The following is a 22,460-nucleotide window of genomic DNA, read 5'->3' on the forward strand; positions in this document are numbered from 1 at the left end:
TACAAGACAATGACTTCCTACTAATGAAGTCTAGCCAAAGACCCTACCTCAAGGAACTGGTCAAGTCCAGTCTCCCAGTGAATAAGCTCATCTCCAAGTACCAAGAAAGCTGATCCAAGTGGAAAGAAATGGCTGCAAGCCTGCCTCAGCTGCCAGTGTGAGGCTGGAAGCAGCATTCTCTAAACAGCCCCTTGAGGTGTCTGTATGATCTTTGCTGGGCGTGAGCATTACAGTAGAATTGAGGGCCATGGGTAGGCGGAAGAGGAGGGGTGAAGGAGAAATCAAGCTCATCCTCCATCTGAAGAGCTCAGCCTCCCCTTTCTAAACAGACCACCAATGAGGGCAGAGAACAATTGCCAGATCTCATGAGAGGGCCTGTGACTTAAAGAGATTTGCTATGAGCCACATTCAGCAAGATGGCACCTTTGAAGTGGGTGGGGACAGAGTGCTTGGGAAGAGGGTGTACCAGACAGTACCCATCTGGTCTCTTTCAACCACAATAGAGGAAAAATCAGCTAAGATTTCTCAACATAGAAAAGTAAAGAAGAGACAAGTCCGAAGTGGGACTTCACCAAGGAAGGCCAACAGGACAGGCCTTTAGCTCTCAATAGCCTCAGAGAAAGTCCTATGACCTGGCTCTGAAGAAACCTCAAGGATGAGGCATGAGTCCTCCAAGAGACGGCAGGTGACATCACAGAGCACAGGAGACAATTGGATGGGAGGATGTGGAGATGCAGATGTGAGTACCAGTCTTACTTGGAAGTCTTGGTCCACTGTCTTTCTTCCTGCACTTATAATGGGATAAAAGCAGAAACCCCCTCCCTGCCCCAAAAGATTAAGAGTCTATAGCACTAAGAAGTAGGTAGAGGATAGATGGAACTAAAGAAGGAGATTTGAAGCTAACTTAGGTAGATAGAATGATACTTTTACAATGAGTTGGAGGAGGGAAATGCTGTTTAAATCTGCATCCCAGAAAATGTTGCAATGGAGTTGTGAAGAACAAAGGTGTTGTACCCAGTGTATTGGTGAAATTATTAAGGCCACTCCATATAGTTAAAAGGGAGGTTTGTTTTGTGGGGTAACTTACAAATGAAGGGATAGGTTGTAGGGTCTGGCAAAGGTATGGCGCAGTCTGGTTGTGTTCTCTGGAGAACTCTGCTCGGTCTACCTCCTGCATCCAGCGTCCCAGAACCAAGAGAGAGACCTCCTCTCAATCCTGGGTTTTCCACCTCCTCCTCTGCCCCGCCTTGTGGGCGTGACCATTACCGAAGCCTCAATGGGGGTTGGAACTTCCAGGCCAATGCTGGGATGGCTACCCACTACAACAGTGGGCTTTAGATGTCTCTGAGATGAGAGGCAATGCATATGAGGGGATGCTGAAGATGGGGCGACTGTATGTACCAGACTCCACCAAGAAAATATGGACAAAACAAAAATGGTACTCTTCTTTAGAAATATGGGTGAAAATATTGGGGGAAAGTCTTGTGCTTCAGGCGGTGTCTGTGCTGTGGTCTCAGATTAGCCCCTCGCCCTCTTCCTCATTCTGGTACCCAGCTGTAAGCATTGCTTATTCATCCCTTCTTGGCCCAAGAAAATTGTGCCATGTACCAACCCCATGACAAAAATTAAAAAATGGAAGACTGGAGAGGTGCTTCCATGGTTAAGATCACTGACTACTCTTGCAGAGGACCTATATCCAGTTCCCAGCATCAATATGGTGGCTCATAACCTGTGTAAGTCCAGTTCCAGGGGACCTGATATCATCTTCTGGCCTTCGTGGGTTCCCATATACATGTGGTACTTGGAAACTCAGCAGACACACACACACACACACACGCACACGCACACGCACACGCACACACACACACGCACACGTGCACGCATACACACACAAACACACAAATAAATGAATAACTATTTTAAAAAGATTTTAAAATGATGGCCTGTTAGTGGAGGAGAGAGCAGGATGGGTCAAGAGCTCCTGTTCCCAGTGGCACACTTTTAGTTTTCATATTACTTATTAACATAGCCCTAATAAAAAATTCTAATTTATTAAAAATAGAGAACTTCCATGAATCAACGAGAAAAAGAGCTGCAGCTCAATAGAAAGCCAGAAGAAGAGAGTCGAGTTCACAGGAGGAAAACGAAATGACTCGAACACATGAAGGCAGGCTCTGCTTTGCTCACATTGAGGCGAACAGAGGCATACAGAGCCATGCAATACTCCTGTCAGGTTAGCAAAGAGCGAAGGGTGGAGAGCACTTAGCTTAGGCAGGGTGTGTGGACACACTGTCCCATGATGTTGGGCAGTGTGCAGTGGGATTTCTACAGGCCCAAGATACAGGATGGACCACAAGCAAGGGACGAGAGTATCCATCTGGCAACCGCTTATGAGGGCAAGCGTTTAGGGGCCAGTAACCGTGAGGGATTGATTGAGTAAATGACAGCAGGATTATAGAATGATGTAAAATGAAGCTTTTTTTTTTAAAGGAGGCAGGGACTAGAGAAATAGCTCAGCAGTTAAGAGTACCTGCTGTGCTTCCAGAGGGCTGAGGTTCACTCACCAACACTCACACCGGATGGCTTAGAACTACCTGTAGCTCCAGTTCCAAGAGATATGGCACCTTCTCTAGCCTCTACCAGTACCTTTTCTCATGTACACATACCCACTCATGTAGTGGATAGCCATCTCAGCATTGGCCTGGAAGTTCCAACCCCCACTGAGGCTTCAGTAATGATCACGCCCACAAGGCGGAGCAGAGGAGGGAGCGGAAGACCGAGGAGCAAGAGGAGGTGGCTCTCTTGGTTCCAGGACGCTGGACGCTGGAGGTAGACCAAGCAGAGTTGTCCAGAGAACACCGCCGGACTGCCCTATACCTTTGCCAGACCCTGCAACCTACCCCTTCATTTCTAAGTTACCCCACAAAATAAACCTCCCTTTTAACTACGTGGAGTGGCCTTAATAATTTCACCAATACACTCATAGATTCACACAGACACATAATTAAAAATAAAATATTTTCAAAAGACAGATATTGGATGGTCTAATATCCAGAAAAGTGAAATGCAGATGAGTAGGAATGATGTGCCATCAGATGTAAAAAGTAAACATGCACAAATGTGATTTTATGTCTGTAGGATGTCTACAAAGATAAGACACTTGTAAAGCTAGTTACCTCATGTGAGGGAAACTGGGGTAGATGTGTGAAGATGAGTAGAAGGCTGAGCTGATTTTCATTGATCTATCTAATATAAGTGAAATCACTTTTAGAATAAGGTCTGTACTTGTCCCAAGACAAAATGGTATAGGCTATTCAACAATGAGACATCTTAGTAAAGTCACGAGACTCCTTGATAACCCAGGAGCTATAACATCTAAGCAGAAAAGAAGAAAGCTATTTTTTTTATAGTGACCTCAAACTTCTCCACAATAACTTAAGGCTACCAAGAAAGTTACTAGAGTTTTAATAGAAAGAAATTGTGATGCAAGGATTGTAGAGCCAGCCGTGATATCCTTTGAGGAAAAAAGATAAAAGAAGATACTCTCTGGACACAAGGACTCACTAGCCAGTCACACCCCCTTGTTTAAAAGAATCGACAGTGGGCGAGATTCATCCAAAGAATCAAAGGAGGCAGGCACTTGGGGTCCAAAAACCACTGTAATGCTGACCCAGAACATTTGGGGAGTCATGTTGGTGAGAATTTATGGGTGTAGCTTCTGAAATTACTAGGAAACACAATCTCACAGCAAACTCCATGATTCTCTGGCTTTTGAACTCTCCTCCTCCACTTCCCCTTTACAATGTTCCCTAAGCCTTGGGTGCAGGAGTATTGTAGATGCATTCATTGGGACTGGGCTCCACAACTCTGCATATTGATTGGTTGTGGTTTTCTGTACTGGTCTACATCTATTGCAAAGAAAAGTTTCCTTGATGAGGGCCAACCCTATTTACAGCCAGATATCAATAAAAACTGCTTAGCATTTAGCCATCATTTTCTTTATTGAGAAGAGGTCATCATAATACTTATATACCACGCACTATATCCTGAAACACCTCACCTATATGAATTCATTCTATCCTCTTCAAAACAGGGAGAGTGGGAGGTACCGTCATTACCCCCCATTTTATAGACATGGAAACTAAGCTTCTACATGTTTTCCAGTGTCATATAGCTGGAAACTGGGAGAACCCAGCTTCAAATACAAGCAACTGACTTGGGAGTCTTCCAACTTGTGATTAAAGTCCCTTACGGGAAAAAAAAAAAAAAATTGTCTTCTGGTTTAAGATTTGTTTTTCTTCTTTTTAATTATATGTGTGTGTGTGTGCAGGTATGTGCATGGGTGCTGGGGCGAGTCCCAAAGAGGGTGGTGTCCAATCCCCTGAGCAGGAATTACAGGCAGTTTTGAGCACTCAGTATGGGTGCCTGAAACTGAGTTTGAGTCCTCTGGGAGAGCAATGCATGCTCTTAAGCACAGCCATCTCTCCAGACCTCTGTCTTCAGGGTTTTGTTGTTGTTGTTTGCTTGTTTGTTTTTGGAATCTGAGGATCAAACCCAGGGCCTTGCACTTGCCAGGCAGGTGCTCTACCACTGAGCTAAATCCCCAACCCCTGTCTTCTGGTTTCTTAAAGTTCACCATATATTTTAAATAAAATAATATAATGAAATCCTATTTTTATAAAGTCCAACCCTTTACCCATCATGCCTATAACTAACATCTACCAAAAATATTAACTCCAAGCAATAGCATGGTGAAGGATCTCTAATTTAAAGTTTTTAGATTTTGTAGATTGCTTAATTTCTACAAAATCTTGCCTCTCAAAACAATTTTAAGTACCAGGCAGTGGTGGCACACACCTTCGATCCCAGCATTCCAGAGGGAGAGGCAGGTGGATCTCTGTGAGTTCAAGGCCAGCCCAATCTATAAATAGAGTTCCAGGACAGCCAGAGCTGTTACACATAGAAACCTTGTCTTGAAAAACAAAATAAATAAAAAAAAATAATAAGTCAATCTTCAAAAATAGATATGTGGAGATACGTGGAAATGTCTCTGTCTAAATTGTACCCGGGTGCATGTGTGCCAGAGGCAACAGGTATCCAGTAAGGGACTAGACAGATCGGAGTACTTATGCTCTCGCTCTCTTCCCTCCCTTCCTCCCTCCCCCTCCTCTTTCTGTCTCCCTCTCTTAGACACACACACACACACACACACACACACACCAGCTGACTGGTTCTATCAACTGAAGTACACAGTTAAATGGGTCCTAGGTAAATGGACTGTGTAAACCCTGTGGAGCAGTGAAAGCCACCATAAATACTTACCCCTGACTCATGCCCTGCCATTGCAAACCATGAAGTAGCTTTACTACAGACAGACAGACAGACAGAATACCATGGGACCCACGGAGACTGGAAATCAGGAGAGAATGAAGAAAACATAACAGACAAACCTTGCACTTCGTGTCCTTTTATGTTGAACAGAAAACTCTGGGAAGTGAATAACACAGTCCTTAATATTTAGTGTTACAGGCGATGGAAGACATTAAAATTAAATCTGATCCTTTCTGGGCCACTCTGTACAAAGCCCATTCCTCCATGCTTCAGACAGCTTTAAATTTATCTTAAGGAAAGAACTTTCCCATTCGTCCAGCAAGAACATTTTCCAACCTAGTTTATTTTCATTTGAGATTTAATAAGGGGCTGAGAAGATGGCTCGGTGGTTAAGAGCACTTGCTAATCTTTCAGAGGGCCGGGTTTGATTCCCAGCCCCCGCACGGCTCACAACCACGTGCGCCTCTACTTCCAGTGGTTCTAACTCCCCTTCTGGCTTTATGGGCACCTGCACACATGTGGTGCACACACAGACAAGCAGGCACACAAACACACCAATAAAATAAGTTCAAATTTTTAAGACTATATAATGATGCGTACTCACTGCAGGCTGACTTTGTGCAGTTCGTCAGTTCTTACAACCCTAAAGTTCTTAGCAGAATTTTTTCCTTCAGATCTCTCTCTCTCTCTCTCTCTCTCTCTCTCTCTCTCTCTCTCTCTCTCACACACACACACACACACACACACACACACACACACACACACGCACATTTATAGCTATCTTGGTCTGTGCGCTGATGGACCAACAGTATATCTGGGCTGAATACTTTATAAGAAAATGAGGTTTATTTAGTTCCCAGTTGTGCAGGTCAAAAGCATGGTGTCAATGGGAAAGCCTTGTGCACTTCAGGTGATGAGAGAGAGAGAGCAGAGAGGGAAGAGGGTATGTGGGGCAGAATGTCATGAGGGTCAGTGTTGCTTAGTAACAACCCACTCGTATTTCAAGTAGCCAGGTCTCGTCGGAAAAGAACTCACTCCTAGACTCTGTCCCCACTGACAATCCAATTTCAGCATGAGTTTGGGAGACAAAATTAGTTTTTAAACCCAACCAATAGCTGTTAATTATTCATAGGCATGTGTTTAAAGAAATATGCATGAACGTGTGTGTGTGTGTAAAGTTGTGGATGTACAGGATTTTGACTGTCCTGTGTCATGTATCACATTGGACTTTTGAAGTATAGGAGTTGGTAACTTCGTGTTATCTTGTTCATAGCCTATAAAACTGGAGGTCAATGAGGAGAAAAGCCTGCTGGTCAAGTTTGACCCCTCCTACAGAAATGACCTGAACAACTGGGTGGCAGAGGAGATGCTGTCTATTAAGTATGTAGAGCACCCCCAGGTGGACAACCTGTGCTTGCGCGGAGAAGTGCATTACCCCAACCTCAGCTTCGAGATGATGGAGGTGGATTTCGGCTGCATCCTGAATGATACCGAGGTCATTCGCTACATCAACATCACCAACTGCAGCCCCCTGGTTGTCAAGTTCCATTGGTTCTTCCTGGTGGACGATGATGGAAGTCAGATAAGGTACTCCCCTCCCGGGAAGCCCGCAGGCTGGGCTCCTCACATTATCTCTGTGTAGCTTTCCTCTGGGTTAATTGTGTTCTTTGTACTGGCCTTTCATGAGTGCCTTCAGTCCGGTAAGTCATTGCTGACAGAAGTAACGGAACCTAAAGTCAGGGCTCAACTCACATTTCCGAACAGGAAAGCGAACATGTTTTTGAAAACCCTGTCACCGCCAAAGTTAAGAAGGAACATTCCAAAGTTTACTTTCTGTTGAAGTCCAGTGGCTAGTGCACTGAAAGTCTGTCAGTAAAAATAAAGTCGTTGCAGAGTTTTTAACTGATTACTTCACATGCTAAGAACGTGTCACGTGAGATCTACCCTCTTAACAAATGTCGAGTGCACAGTGACACCAGGTGTGATGCTCTCCAGCAGACTGCCAGAACTTGACCATTTCTTACCTAACTAAAGCCTTGTGCCTGTTGGTACCCATTCTCCTCTCCCCCAAATGTAGGCAATCACCATTCCATTCTTTGACTTATGAATCTGATTATTTTAGACGAACCATAGAATGGCTATTTTAAAAGAAACCGCAACACTGTTGATAAGGTCTGGAGAATCTGGAACTCTGGACACTGTTACCAGGAAGAGCTGATGATGTCATCCCTGTGGGAAACAGTAGAGAGGCTCCTAAAGGAAGTGAAGAATTGGCTCAGGGTTGTGGCTGAGTGATAAGCATCATGTCCTCACGTTTTACACATGCTGTCACATGCTGCAGAATTTCCATCTGTAAAAGCTGAGTGATATTCCTTTCTGATGTATGTAAACGCTCCACCCTATTTACACATTGTGTTGGCAGCTGGGTTGTTTGAAAGGCTTATCTTTAGAGATAATGCTGCAAGGAACAGACCTCGAGATCCTGATTTTAATCCTGTTGAATAAACACCCAAGACTGAGACTGCTAGATTAGATGGTGGTTTTATTTACTTATTTTTAATGCTGGAGGTGGAACCCAGAGTTCCAGGTGTGCTAGACGAGCTGTGCTTTAGCACAGAGCTACTTCCCCAGGTCTCTTTTAACTTAAGAAGCCTCTGTGCTCAGTTCCATGGCAACTGCGCCATTGTGCCTCCTGGCAACAGCATGCTCTGCTCACCACACTAACATTTCTCTAACAGCTGTGAGGGGATCGCCCACCCGGGCTGTGCTTTGCATTTCTGTGATGATTGCTGATGCTGAAGGGTTGGATGTAACTGCTCCCGATGTGTATGTCTTTGGAATGATGTCTATTCAGATCCTTAACCCATTTTCAAATGGGCTCGTTAGTTTGGGGCTTTGGAGATTTGGTTTGGCTATCAAATCATAGGAATTGTTCACTAGTTTTGGAAATTAGCCCTTTCTTAGTTGTATAGATGGTGAGTTTCACTCACTCCATAGATGGCCTCTTCTCTCTGTTGACCTTTTCTTTTGCTGTGGAAAGCCTTTGGGATTTGATGCAGCCCCACTTATTTTTGTTTCATTGGCTACAGAGTTTCCTGTGTATGTGTGTGCGCATGTCCGTGTGTCTGCAGCACCATGTGTGTGTGTACAGGTGTGCATGCACATGTATGCACATATGTGCACATTCATGTGGAAGCCAGAGGACAACCTGGGATCTTGTTCCTCAGGCACCATCCACCATGGTTTTTTTTAAATTAATTTGTAAGTTTTAAAGTTAGGTTATAAGGAAAGGGAGAAATAATTATAATGTCAAAAAAAGTATTGGCAATGAATAAACATGGGAAATATGTGATTACATGACATTTTATATTCAAAAGAATTGGCTCCCAGTAGGTTTCCGTATGGCATTTTGATTCATACCTCATTTCAGCCGGTTTCTCCTCCTCACTGTCCCCCATCTCCCGGCCCTCCTCTCCTGCTGTACCCCCTTTGCTTTGCACTGTTTGTATTCCCCACCTCCCTCCCTTAAAGCCTCATTCTAGTTCACCCTCACTCACCCCTCGCTGGGGTCTTAGCTGCGGAGCCATTGCTCCTGTCCCATAGTTTTAAGCTGTGTTTCCCTAGCGGAGAAAGTTGTGGAAGCTATTTCAAACACTGATTGGCCGTGTGTATTTCTTCTCTTGAACACTGTCCTCTTGAGGTCATTGTCTCGTCTGTTGCTTGGCAACTCTGCTTCTCTGGTGTTTAACTTTTTCAGTTCTTTATATATTCTAGATATTAGCCCTTGTCGGAGACATGGCTGGCGCAGAACGTCTCCAGCTCTGTCCACGTAGTCTGTGAAGGTTTGGTTGGCTGTTGCGTGGCGAGGGGTGGGGGGAGCGCAGGCGGACATGTTGCTCTACAGAAGCTTTTTTATTCCATTGGTGTCAGTCTCTTTGTCAGTTCTTGGAATGGTTTCCTGTGCTACTCAGCTTCCATTCCAATATCTGTTGCCTAGACCTGAGTCCTGATGTGTTCTCCTAGAGTTTCTGTGCTTCAAGTTTTAAATTAACCTCTGATCCTGCTTGAGTTGATTTTTGTACAGGATGAATGGGAGCTATGGGCCTAATTTCGTTCTTCCGCAGGTGTCTATTTTGTTTGTTTGTTTGTTTGTTGTTTGTTTGTTTGTTTGTTGAGGCAGAGTCTCTCACTGGAGCTAGTCTGACTGGCCAGTGAGCCTCTTACACCTTCCATGTGCTAGGACAACAAGCTCATGCTGCCATAGCAGGCTTTCTAGGTGGGTTCTGGTGATCAAACTTGGGTCTTCACACTGTATGGCCAACACTTTACTGGCCAAGCTCTACTCCCCTGTCCCTAGAGTTTTGTTTTCACTTTATTTACTCTAGGGTGGGGTGCATGCCATGGCATACACGCAGAGGTCAGGGTATACTTACAGGAGTTGGAGCTCTCCTGTGTGAGCCCCAGGATCAAGTTCCGGTCATCAGGCTCAGCAGCAGGTGCCTCAACCCAATGAACCATCTCATTGGCCTTTAGAGTTTTCCCAATCAGTATTCCAAACCCAAAGTATGGACTATACGTTGAGTGTGTGCCCCTATTGCGCTTCATATAGCTTGTTCTGAATATTTGGACGGGTTTCTGTTCTGGTCCACGTGTTATACATCTAGACATGCACAGAGTTGGAAAATAGTGGGAGATGGTGAGGACCTCATTTTCTTCCTAGTTTGTGGCCAGGACTGATGGAGTAATGTGTACTTCCTTCCTTCGTGTTTTGACAGCTCAGTGTTCAGCTGTAGATGGTACACAGCCACTCCGACTGAGGAGACCTCTTATTATGTCCTTAGTAGCTTGTCAGGGCTTCCAGTACATAATCTTCATCTCATATATGACAACGGCCCTTTTCTTGCCTGTGCACGTTACCATGGTAACAAAGGATTGCTCTGGATGTCTTCCGTAGACATCTAGCAGTGACCCAGTGTCTCATTGAAGCTGGCAGCCAGTCTTGGGCCTGAGCCTTGGAGCCTGCTCATTAAATGCCATGGACTGTTTGGGTTTGGAATAAAATTCTGTAGAGGAACATTTAAAATAATTATGGAAAAATCAGCCAACCTGACCTAATACACTTTGAATACCGGATTTTGTGAAATTATTCTGATGTAACACAGCTAAATGAGCTTATTCCATCTGGGAGCAAGGGCATGCTCTATTTATTTTTTACTTTTTGAGAGGCCATTTCCATAATTAAAATAATGACATTTTAAAAATGTACTTGGCCAGTGCTGAATATGATACATTCAATTTTTCATTGGTTCAAACATATATTTAACCATTTTCTTTCTCTCTTCAGTATCTTCCTGTCTCTTGATATTGGTTCTTTGCTTATAATTCATTTGTTCATTCAATCAAAGAATCATTTGGGCCAGAGTTGATAAATAACTCAGCTGTCACATCAGGGCCATGAACATGGGGCTAGTGGGGGAAGCAGATGTAGAAACCATGGAGGACACACTGCAGTGACATGTTCTGAGGAAGAAGGTAACCATGCCCTGAGATGTCACATCACAGGTCTCAGAGCAGAGCAGGAGAGCATTCTGAGTCACAGGAAGTGGGCATGGAGGTAAGCTGGACTTGTAAGTCACAGAAACGTGCACCTTGAACAGAACTCAAAAGGTGGAGCCGGAATCAGTCTAGCACTAGCCTGGCTTGAGGCAAATTCACATAATGCCATCATCACAGATGAGTCCTCTGTCCCTTTACTCTGCTGGCCATCATGTGTTGACCTCCTTTGTAGCTCAGCGTTTTCCCAGTCTCTGAACTGGGAAGATTCATTCTGATCAGGCTAAATTAACCACATTTCCTGTTCCCTCCCCAAACCAGGAGGGTGATATGCTTGTCATTGTTGTCATGGCCACACACCTCACAGCAAGGGTAGTGACTTGTGGACCACTGAGGCTGAGGAAGCTGAGAACAGGATGGATCTTTAAACAAAACTGGCCTAGGGAGAGAATGGATTTGGGGATGGGACAGAAAGTGGGGCAGCAGCGTGGTGAGAGCTTGGCTTTCCCTGGGGGAGAAGAAACAATGGAGGATGCAGCTACAGAGGTGGACTGGCGGTTGTGTGTAACAGCCTGGTGCTCTGTAAGGAATTTAAACAGTTGGTCATTCTTTTCTTTTCTTTTCTTTTCTTTTCTTTTCTTTTCTTTTCTTTTCTTTTCTTTTTTGTTTTGTTTTGTTTTGTTTTTCAAGACAAGGTTTCTCCATGTAGCTTTGGAGCCTATCCTGGACCTCGTTCTGTAGACCAGGCTGGCCTTGAACTCACAGAGTTCCACCTGGCTCTGCCTCCCCAGAGTACTGGGATTAAAGGCATATGCCACCATGCCCTGCGATTGGTTATTCTTTTCTTGACTTGCAGATTCCATATGCCCCTGCTGTTCTTCCTATCTCTCCACCCTTTCTTTTAAATTTTTATTTATTTTTTTAAAGATTTATTTATTTATTATGTATACAGTGAGTGTTCAGCTTGCAGGCCAGAAGAGGGCACCAGATCTCTCATTGTAGATGGTTGTGAGCCACCATGTGGTTGCTGCGAATTGAACTCAGGACCTCTGGAAGAACAGCCAGTGCTCTTAACCTCTGAGCCATCTCTCCAGCCCCCACCCTTTCTTCTTAGCTCTGCCGATAATCACTACACTGGAGTAGGATTCCCCTCCCCCTCAGTGATTGGTCTCCTGGTACCTTCAGTCCCCCTCTCCTGCTGGCTCTGGTCCCCTCTGCTACAGTTCTAAGTTCAGCACACTCTTAATGTCTTCCCTTGGCTGTCTCCCAAGTGACTCATGTCCGGCATGGTGCATGGTAGTTCTGGTCTACCCCCACCCTCCCTCTCCTCCAGGGCTCCCTGTCCCAGTGCGTGGCATCGCTATTCCCCAGGAAGAATTCTTCTTCGTCCAAACCCCACCCACTACGTCAAACCCACCTGTGTTTCCTTCTAAAAACTTCTCGTTCGTTCCCACTGCTCTATTTTATTCCCCATCACCTGTGACGTGGGTGGTTGTGACAGCCCTTACCATGTCCTCAGCTTCCACACGTGCACCATAGTCTCATTTCTGTTCAGGGTCCTGGTGATGAGAATATGTGTGGTCATCGTGTCGTTCCCCCCCCCCCTTAAGTCTGTAATGACTCAAGTCGTCACTTGTGCCCTTCAGAATCAAGTACACGATACTTGGGATGATATTCAGTGAGCCTTAGCCTGAGCTTACCCCTGAGCTCCTTCTAGTTGGCTTTTCTTCCCTACGTACACCACAATGACATCTTCTGTTTATTTAATGTACCAGCTTCTGTCCCGTCCAGAGCTGCTCTTGACCAGCTACCCCCTCCTTGCTGAAAGCCCTTCCTTACTCTCCCCTAGCTTCCTCCTGGTCAATCCTCAAGACTTAGCTTCAGTGTTCTTCCTCAGGAAAGTCACCCCTGAAACTCCTGCCCAAGTCAGAGTCCATGGCCCAAGCATGGGTACCTCCACCTTCTCAGTGTACATCAACCTGCACTTACAGCTCAGCATTCATCCTCCCAGAGTGCCTCAGTCCCCATGAGGCTGGCAAGACCATCCTCTCTGTCATCTCTGGAGCCCCAAAGCCTGGTTCTCTCCTTAGCTAATCAACAGCCCCTCCTGGGTTACTGCAGAGAAAGGAAGGTGGTTTTCATAACTTGTTTAAGGATCTTTTCTGTCAGCTTCCTGGCACCACCAAATAGAAAAGCTCAAGGCATAAATGTCACATATAACAGAACCAAAAATGCCACCTGCCCTCTAGAAAGTCTCTGTGCACACCATCAGAAGAAAAAAACAAAACAAAACAAAAACCTCTGGTTAAAGGTCACTTTATCAGACATATTAACACTAACCTCTCCAATTAGAATTCTTCTGAGCTTTGTGGCTAGTGAGAGGAACAAAACACAAGTGTGGGCTTCTTTTTCTTCTATAGACAGGTATGAAGATGCCTAGTCACCTATATATAGTGTGTGTGTGTGTGTGTGTGCATATGTGTATGCATGGTTTTGTAGGCAATTCTTACTCACTCAAAGCATATCTGTTGTTTGGGAATACATTTCCTTCTAAGTTAGCCCTCATGTCTAACAGGTGAAACTATTAAGGCCACTCCACGTAGTTAAAAGGGAGGTTTATTTTGTGGGGTAGCTTACAAATGAAGGGATAGGTTGTAGGGTCTGGCAAAGGTATGGCGCAGTCCGGCGGTGTTCTCTGGAGAACTCTGCTCAGTCCACCTCCAGCGTCCAGCGTCCCGGAACCAAGAGAGCCACCTCCTCTCGATCCTGGGTCTTCTGCTTACTCCCTCCGCCCCGCCTTGTGGGCGTGACCATTACCGAAGCCTCAGTGGGGGTTGGAACTTCCAGGCCAAGGCTGGGATGGCTATCCACTACACATGTCTCATATAAGAACAAAGCAAAAAGGGTCTGGTGCAAGAGTTCAGGGAGTAAAAGCAGGTGCCAAGCAAGACTGATGTTCTCCAGATCCCACAGAGCCAGGAGAGAGCCAAGTCCTGAAAGTTAGCCTCTGACCTCCACAAGTATGCACACACACACATGCATAAACATACACACAAACATCATCGTCATCATCATTGTGATGCTTCTAAAACAAACGAATAAGCAAAATGGACAAATGTGCTAAATAAATACTCAGAATCAGGAAATACCAGTCTTAGCCTTAGCCACATGCTGGCCCACGTGAGTCAGTGCCCATGACAGTATTCTAGATTGGCTGTGAAGAATGTTAGTCCATCATGCATGTGCATGTAGTAAGGATATTGACAGGGGCCTGGGGCCTGCTACCATTGTTGTCACTGCAGAAATGAGTCTTCCATTGAGTGTATCTCTTCAGCCTCTCTGAAAAGCTTGACAAGAACAAGATGCTTCAAAGGACATATAAGAAAGGATCAAGGAAATGCCTGTCCTTGACTTGACCTTTGCTTTTGAGGGACCAGACAGGAGATACAGACGCCAGGGAGTCATAACCTGAGGTACAACTCTACCTGGTCTCAAAGCCACAAAGCTGAGCCAGCACTAAGACTCGGAGCATAGGGCCTGAGCAGTCTCCACAGACCACTTGGGCTTTTCATTTCTAAATTAGATTATGAATAAATCAAATATGAGAGCCTAAGGGAACCAAGTGTCGCAGCAGCAGAACACATTGTTTTCACATTGAGTTGTCAGGGGTGAGCACCAGTCGTTCAAGGTAATTGGGAAAGGAGATAGACAGTCTGCAGTGAGGGAAGAGTAGAGAGGAAGTCTAATTCTCTGGATGTTTCCTTCTGTCTTCACCATCCCTCGATTTCTTTTGCTTGAAAATAGAACTGTTCCACAATGTACTAAATTCATGGTAGCTGGGGTCCGGAGCTATAGAACCAGACAAAGCTCTGTTCTTCTAACCCATGTAACCCTATGTCTTGAATTCTTAACCTGTATAATGGGGGTAATTTTGAATCCTAATGGAAGTTTCATGATTAAAACTAATATTTTCCATAAAATATGTCCTTAATACATACTGAGACCTCCCACCTTAGTGACTGTTTTTAGGTTCACTAGGCCCCCTTCCACTCTTATATGGACCTGTAGCAAGCACAACCTCCCCCACAGAACCCTAAAGTACTGGAGGCAAAGAATCCTCAGACACCAAGATGATAGACCCAGAACTCATATCTCCTAGAAAAGTATAGAAGATCATCTTCTTACACTAGGCTGTATTCATTGAGGCCAAAGCAGGAGTAGTTAATTGTCCCATCACTGTGGCACAATGCTGGCAAAGCAGCGTGAGGAAGAAAGGGTTGATGTAACTCACAGTTTGAGGGGATACGGTCCACCATGACAAGGCATATGATGCTGCCGGTCACACTGCATATTCAGTCAAGAATCAGAGAGATGAGTGGGAGCGCTGTGTGCTTTTTTATTCTGCCTGGAACCCTAGCACATAGGACTGTGCCACCCACACTGTGGGTCTTCACTGCTGAGCTAAACTCCTCTGGAACTGTCCTTACAAACATACCCGGAGATGTGTGTCCTAGGTGATCCTACAGCCAGTGAAGTTGACAATGAAGATTAACCATCACGACAAGATTAAACACCATACCCCTTCTCAGCAGGACACCCAGACACATTACTTTAAAATATAACATCCCATCCCTGGCCACCAAAGTCGCCTACTCATCTCATAGTGCAAAGCACATTGAGTCAATCTCTGAAGGTCCCCAATTTTAACCTAACACTCCCAACACTGTTCCAAAGTTCAAAGTCCAACATCTCTTCTGAGATTCAAGACAAACTCTTGTCAGCCCATGCCATAAAATTTAAAAATAGGTTTCATGTGTCCAGTATACGATAGCATTTAATCAACATTCCCAGTCACAAAGGGAGTAAATGAGAGGAGACCAAGGAAAGATTGGCCCCAAATCAGACTGAAACCTGGCCAAGCAAATGACAACCCCTGCGGCTCCAAGTCTAACATCTGGGGCTTGTGGTGATGTCATCTGAGCACCAGTGGGCTTGGGCAGTCCCTCTAGTTCTGCTGCCTGTACTGTATGTCGACTCTTTCTTAGGCCAGCCCTACCCTGTCTTCAGTTTCCTTGGCAGATACCCCATAGGGCTGCCTGCCTTCTCTGCCATCCTGGGGTCTACACTGTGACCTGGCCTCACCTTAACAGGTTCAAACATGGCCCCTCAGGGCCTCCTTTCAGAGAGTTCAATGATGTCACACATTCCTAGCCTCAGTGGGGTTTTTTCTTTTTCTTTCTTTTTTTTTTTTTTTTCCTGGACCATTAGTTCAAGCTTTTTTTTTTTTTTTTTTTTTTTTTTTGAGACAGGGATTCTCTGTGTAGCTTTGCGCCTTTCCTGGAACTCACTTGGTAGCCCAGGCAGGCCTCCAACTCTCAAAGATCCGCCTGGCTCTGCCTCCCGAGTGCTGAGTCTCAGCCTTTATGAGTGAAATGAGAATAATAAAGGTCCTTCTATCCAGGGATTAGATGAAAACTGAGCCTGTAGGTGCCCAGAGTGCTTTCAGAACAGTATCATCCCCCTTCACACATTCAGCACAAGCCAACCGTTAGCAGCCACATTTTCATAGGAGACAAGAAGGGCACCTTTGCCATGCTGCTGCCAAGCCACATTTGAGAAGTGGTGTCCCAGAGGCAGCCTTGAGATATTTCCCCCTGAAATCAATTTGAGGCCATTCTGAAACACAAAGAGGCCCCTGGGGTTGGAGGGCTGCAGGGACCTCTGGCTGACTTAAGCTTTGGTCCCCTGCATTAACATCCCTCTTCCCTCTTCCAGAACCCTTTAAGCTTCTGCAAGCATGTCTACTCCTTTTTACCTCCCAGAGAGTAGGAGGGACAAATGGTCCCAAAGGGGACACAGAATAGTGGCCAGCTTGTCCTGGGAAACATTTGAGGCTGGTATTTATGCCCTTCCAGTCCCTTCTCCTGGCTCATTCTTTGCTGCCTTGTTTCTAAAGCAGGATGATAGATTTTGAAATCCAAAGATGAGTCCAGTGGGAATGGGGGCTGCAGTCTCCTCCTAATACAGTATTTTCCTGTTGCTTCCTTAGCAAATTGCAAACTGGGTAGATATGGAAGGATAAGGCACCAAAGAGGATGATGAATGCCAGGCGGAAGAGAGCAAAGATGTCCTCCATAATGACTGACAGGACCCACTGTGTTTCCCTTACTGGTCCTATGCCACATGGACATCTAGTTCTAAAATTAGATGCCACCTGCTTAGAAGGGTACTTAAGGGGCAAGACCACTTCGCCAGGGCTCCAGAGATATGACAAGCCAGAAGCCCCTTCTGACACTGGGAAAGCAAGTTGCTGTGAGACACCCCCTCCCCCCAGCATAGCCCTGTCACCATGGAGCCCTGGGAACTGCTAAGGCACCATCACATTTTCTGGTTCTGCAGTTTTGATCTTTCCTATGAAATAGAACGTGCCTGCTTCTGAGGTCATAGGGTAAGACCACCAATCCAGTGGGAATGAATTCACATCTCTATTATGAGAAAAAGCTCTTTTAACAGCTTTCCAGAGCCCAGAGAAAATGTCTTGAGTCAGAAATATTTCCTGTAGACAGCTGCATGAAGTCAGACCCTCAATATGGTGATATTAGCAATGAGAGGAAGGTTCCAGAAGGTTTCTGACCAAAAGCAATAAATAGAACTGAGTACTTCTCATGTACTAGGCAATATGTGCAACATGTCATCCAACAACCCTGGGGAGTCAAAATAAATGTCACCCCCCCCCAACACTGAGACCGCCATGGTAGATGCAACTGACCACAAAGCCTTGGCCTTAACCATTGTCTCCTACTGACACATCCCAGTTCTTTGTTCTGTATATTTAATTACAGTGTTCCACTCTTGGTTTAAATAGGCCTTCTGCAGAGACTCTGCCCAGACATTGGACCACGTGCTGTGGGAATACAAAGTTAGACTCCTCTTGGTCTATGCATAGACAAGCATGGAGGACACACACATAACTCTTGTTAAAGACATATGATACAATCCCCTCTTCCTGCTGGGCTTGTTTATATGAAGCTTATGGAGGAAGTATTATTGCTGTGGTTTTTAACAATAAAACCCAAGTAACACAGACAAGTCACCAAAATAAGAGCATTGGGGTAGGAGGGGGTTAGGAGGGAGGTGAAAGGTAGGAAGAAAGAAAGAGATTAGGTAGGGAAGCAGTCTTTGCCTGTATAGATAGGGATCATAAAAACCCCTAGATACAGTTGTTCCGCAGTCTGAAATCACTTTGTTCTCCACTCTGCAGTAAGGATGCTCAGAGTCTCTGGGGTGGGGTCAGTGTTTGGTCCAGATAGAAGAGGTGATGTCCACTGCACTGGCGACTCTGGGTGGGGCTCTAGAGGAGGCTCTGTCCTACAGGGTACATTTAGTGACATCACATCCCCAAGTGATTACTGTCTTGGTTCAGATAAGGACCAAGGATTTGCTTGGCTGACTGCAGACAAAAGTCCCTAGGAACCCTGGGTGTCCCAGGACCTGGGTGTCCCAGGACCTGGGGATAAGCAACAGGGGGAAGGCCATTTTTCTGCTTCCCTGTCACCAATGCAGAATGTTGGGGGTGCTGGACACATGACACCAAGCAGCACATGTGTCCTTTTCATAGAACTGTTTTTTAAAAAGCCCACCCCATAATAGTACTCAGAAATGGCAGTGCTTGAGGTGATAGTCATGGTGGACATCTTAAAGTTTCTCCAGTCCCCTCTTGCATGTTCTCAATCTGTTCACCATCAAAAAAAAAAAAAGAACTCTGAAAGAGTATGTGTGTGTGCTAAATATATATATATATGTGTGTGTGTGTGTGTGTGTGTGTGTGTGTGTGTGTGTGTGTGTGTATCCTGTGCCCGTCCACTGCTTCCCTAGCTTCGGGGAGCAAGGGCCCCACTCACAGCTGGCCATTGCTTCTGGCACTTTATGTGGGTAACCCCTATGCTAACCAGACCACCATACAGACCCAAACTCTTAAGCATTTGGGTTGAATTTGTAAACACTGGGTAAGAAAAAAACAAAACAAAACATATTGGCCTATTTAAAAATCAAATTGACCCGAGCAGAAAGTCAAAAGCAAGACCAAGCAAATCAAAATCGCCCTGGTGTTCACTTCCAGGAGAGCAAGGAGGACTCTGAAGCTGGCTTCCATGTTCCAGGTGATAGACCACCCAAGACCCTGGCAACTTGAGAAAATGCTCTGTAGCCAGCCCCGGGGGTATTGTAGAGACGGAGTGGAAAGGGCACAGCCGCGTTTGGTGCCTGGAGTTTCTGCTGAAGGGAGGAGGCGAAAAATGCCAGTGAGTGAGAAGGGCACTGTCCAAGAACAGTGATGGAGAGAAAGGTCTGTGCCTGGAGACGATGGTGACAGGCTCCTCAGTGACACGTCTCCTCCCCATGTAGAGAATTCTGTAGAACAGAGGCCCCGGCTCCTTCAGCGGGAGGCATGGTGACTGGACCGACAAAAGAATCATTGCCCATGGTGCCTATGATTGATTGTTAGCCAGATCTGTGAATCTCAACCACAGAACTTAGCTCCTTGTGACACAGTTCAGCCTCACGGCCTGTGTCTTCATTGAAGAACTTCCGGAAGGGACAGGAAGAGGCAACAATAAGAACAAAAGTCTGAATCCTGCTTGGTCCCATGAGGGCGTGGAAGAAGCTTGCTGCCCTGTGGCCACCCCTCTCTCAGTCTTGGTTAGTTTCCAGTTTGCAGAGGGGGAGCTTGGAGAATCGGGGATGATGTGCTTGCTTACACTGACATTCTGTGAGTCTCCTCAGAGGATCAAGATTAGAATGTAGAGGACTCAGCCTCAGAGGCTGAGAAATAGTAAGGGAAGCAGAAGAAAGCAGCCACAGAAGCCAAGAAGGGGGTTTGCTAGGGACAGAAGACAAGCAAGGAACACTTCCATTTCCTGTAGCATGTTGGGCCAAAACAGCAATTTGGTTGTTGCTTTGCTTTGTTTTAAGGCATGTATGAGCTGACAAGGTTTCTCACAGAAACACTTCCTAGAACCTGAGTGTTGGTGTTAACGTCGTTGCTGCTGTAGTAAGGTTCTGCAGACAGTGGCCTCAACAACAGAACTCTGGTCTTTGGTCTCTCCCAGTTTTGGAGGCAGAAGCTGGAGATGAAGGTGTGGCTGAGACTGCTTCCTTCTGAGGCCCTGAGGGAAGGATCTGCTTCCTGCCTCTCTTGGCTTGCAGACTCCCAGCTTCCGGGTGTCTTCATGACATCTTCCCTCTACAGGCACTTGAAGCCATTTTCCTCTCAAGCCATGTTGGGATAAGGCCTAGCCAATGGCTTTGTTTTGACTTAATTACCTCTGATAACTAGATGTTGTCTCTAAATACTGTTATTTCCTGAGTTTCCATGAACTATGGGTTTAACATAAGAATTTCAGGGAGACCTGTCTGACCTGTGACAGTATTTACTTCAAAAACATTAAGCAAGGAGGAAACAATTGAAAAATAAGACTGTTGCCACCGAAGCCCATCATCAAGAAAAAGAACGAAAGCTAGAAACTTCTGTGAGGCAAACTGGGGAGGGGTGTGAACCATGCTGGAAAGTTTGATTTAGTTTCCAAATGTCACAAGCTAAAGGAGAATTTTAATTAAGAGAGTAGCGTGAGCCACCATAAACTGGTCAGCAGAAGTGAGCTTTACGAACAGAATGGCACTGGGCACTCCCAGCAACCCTCAGCAAAACACTGCTGTCCTTAAGGAGGAGGGGAAATGAGCCCAGGTATAGTGTCTGAAAAGAAGTAAGGACTCTTACATTAAGAAAGTGGCATATCACGGCCGGCAAGATGGCTCAGCAGGTAAAGGCACTGGCTACCAAGGATAACAACCCAATTCAATCCCTGGAACCCACAGGTGGAAGAATAAAATCAAAACCCCAAAGTTGTCTTCTGACCTCCACACTCACATGCCATGGCTGGTGGGTGAGCATAGTCAGACAGACAGACAGACAGGCAGACACACAGACAGACAGACAGACACACACACACACACACACACACACACACACACACACATTTTTTAAATGTTTTTTAAGAGTTACTAAAGACACAGGTGAGTGTGAGACACACTTTTTTATTGACTTCAAAGATTCAACGTAGTGAAGATGTCATTTTTGCCAAAATGACCTGTACCCACAATGCAGTTTTAGTCAGAATGCTGACAAGTTGATCTTAAAATTAACATGAAATTGCTAAAGTTTGAAATTAGCCAAGCCCCTTCAAGTGTGAAAATATAATAGTAATAGGTGTCTTTTGTGTAGAGAGACAGCAGAATAAGGGCACAGAAGAGAGCCCAGGAACAGAATGGTAAATTTATAAAGTCATGACAAAGATGGAATTATTGAACCGAGAGCAGAAGGATGCTATTCAGTAAGTGTCCTCAGAATGATGTTATCTACAAAGGAAAGATCCAAACTACCTTCCTAAAGTTACACTATAAAGAAAACAATTTCATAGGGGCTAAAAATTTAAATGTGAAGGTCAAAATATTTTTAAATTTGAAGAAGGTGTAAGAGATGAAAAAGTAAGAAATTGAATAGTGCTTTCTAAATAATGGGGAATTTCTCAAGATACAAAACCACAATGAGGCTATTCACAAATTTGGCCTTAGATTTGAAAGCTTTTATTTACCAAAGAGACACAGGAGGAGTGCAAAGACAAGTCACAAGCTGAGAGAAATTTTGGGCATAATATTATCTTCACATGATTAGTATACATAATAAAGAATAGCCTTAAAGGAAAACAGAATTGAATTTAGAAGTGAAAGAACACAGTGAGCAGTAAGTTCACAGAAACTGAAATATTGGAGCCCAACAAAGAATGAAAAGGTGTTCCACCTCATTAGTGATCTTGACCTATGGAAACTGGAGCAACATGAAGATGCTGTTACATACCCGCCACACTGGATAAACTAAGATAGGCTCTGACCACATACTGTTGGGAGGTAGAGGGTAGCTTCCTCTGTGACTGGAGGAAGTTTAAGTTGATGGTCGTTTTGGAGATATTTTGTCTGGTGGGAGTTTCAGCTGATGCAGTCACAATGCAGAGCAGCTGCTCAAGCTGATGGAAGCATTCCCAAGGCCTGTAGGGCCCCCAGTTTTCCTGGACTGACCTTCCTTCTGGCCTGCCACACCCTCGTCTTGTGCTGGGTCCCATTCAGGAGCCCCATACATGCCAGCTTCCCTTTGATCCTCAATTTATGGGTTGGGGGTAGGGTATATATATACATGTTTGTGTGGGTGTGTACATGAATATGTATGTGCACATATGGGTCAAAGTTCCGTGTCAGATGTTGTTCTCAATCACTCTCCACCTAATTTTGGGAGGAAAGGTGAGCCTATCGATTTAGTGAGGCTGGCTGGCCAGTGAGCATCAGGGACCTGCCTGTCTGCGCTTCCCTCGTGCTGGGATTACAGACTTGTGCCAGCCCACCTGGCTTTTTGTGTAGGTGCTGGGCATCTGAACCCATGTCTTCATGCTTGCAAGGCAAGAGCGTTACCACCTGCACATCTCCCCAGCCTCTCATTAGCTCATCTCTTTCCCTCCCAGAGCATGGGA

General features: G+C 45.3%; 1 protein-coding gene across 1 annotated transcript in view; it reads left to right on the top strand.

Moving 5' to 3' along the window:
- Nucleotides 1–22,460, top strand: part of Hydin (HYDIN axonemal central pair apparatus protein) — a 350,853-nt gene that overhangs the window by 192,960 nt on the left and 135,433 nt on the right. The window contains 1 exon segment of the mRNA XM_036188859.1: nucleotides 6,605–6,918. Within this exon segment, the coding sequence (XP_036044752.1) occupies nucleotides 6,605–6,918 (314 nt within the window).

The sequence above is a fragment of the Onychomys torridus genome, chromosome 5, assembly GCF_903995425.1.
Source record: "Onychomys torridus chromosome 5, mOncTor1.1, whole genome shotgun sequence".
NCBI lineage: Eukaryota > Metazoa > Chordata > Mammalia > Rodentia > Cricetidae > Onychomys > Onychomys torridus.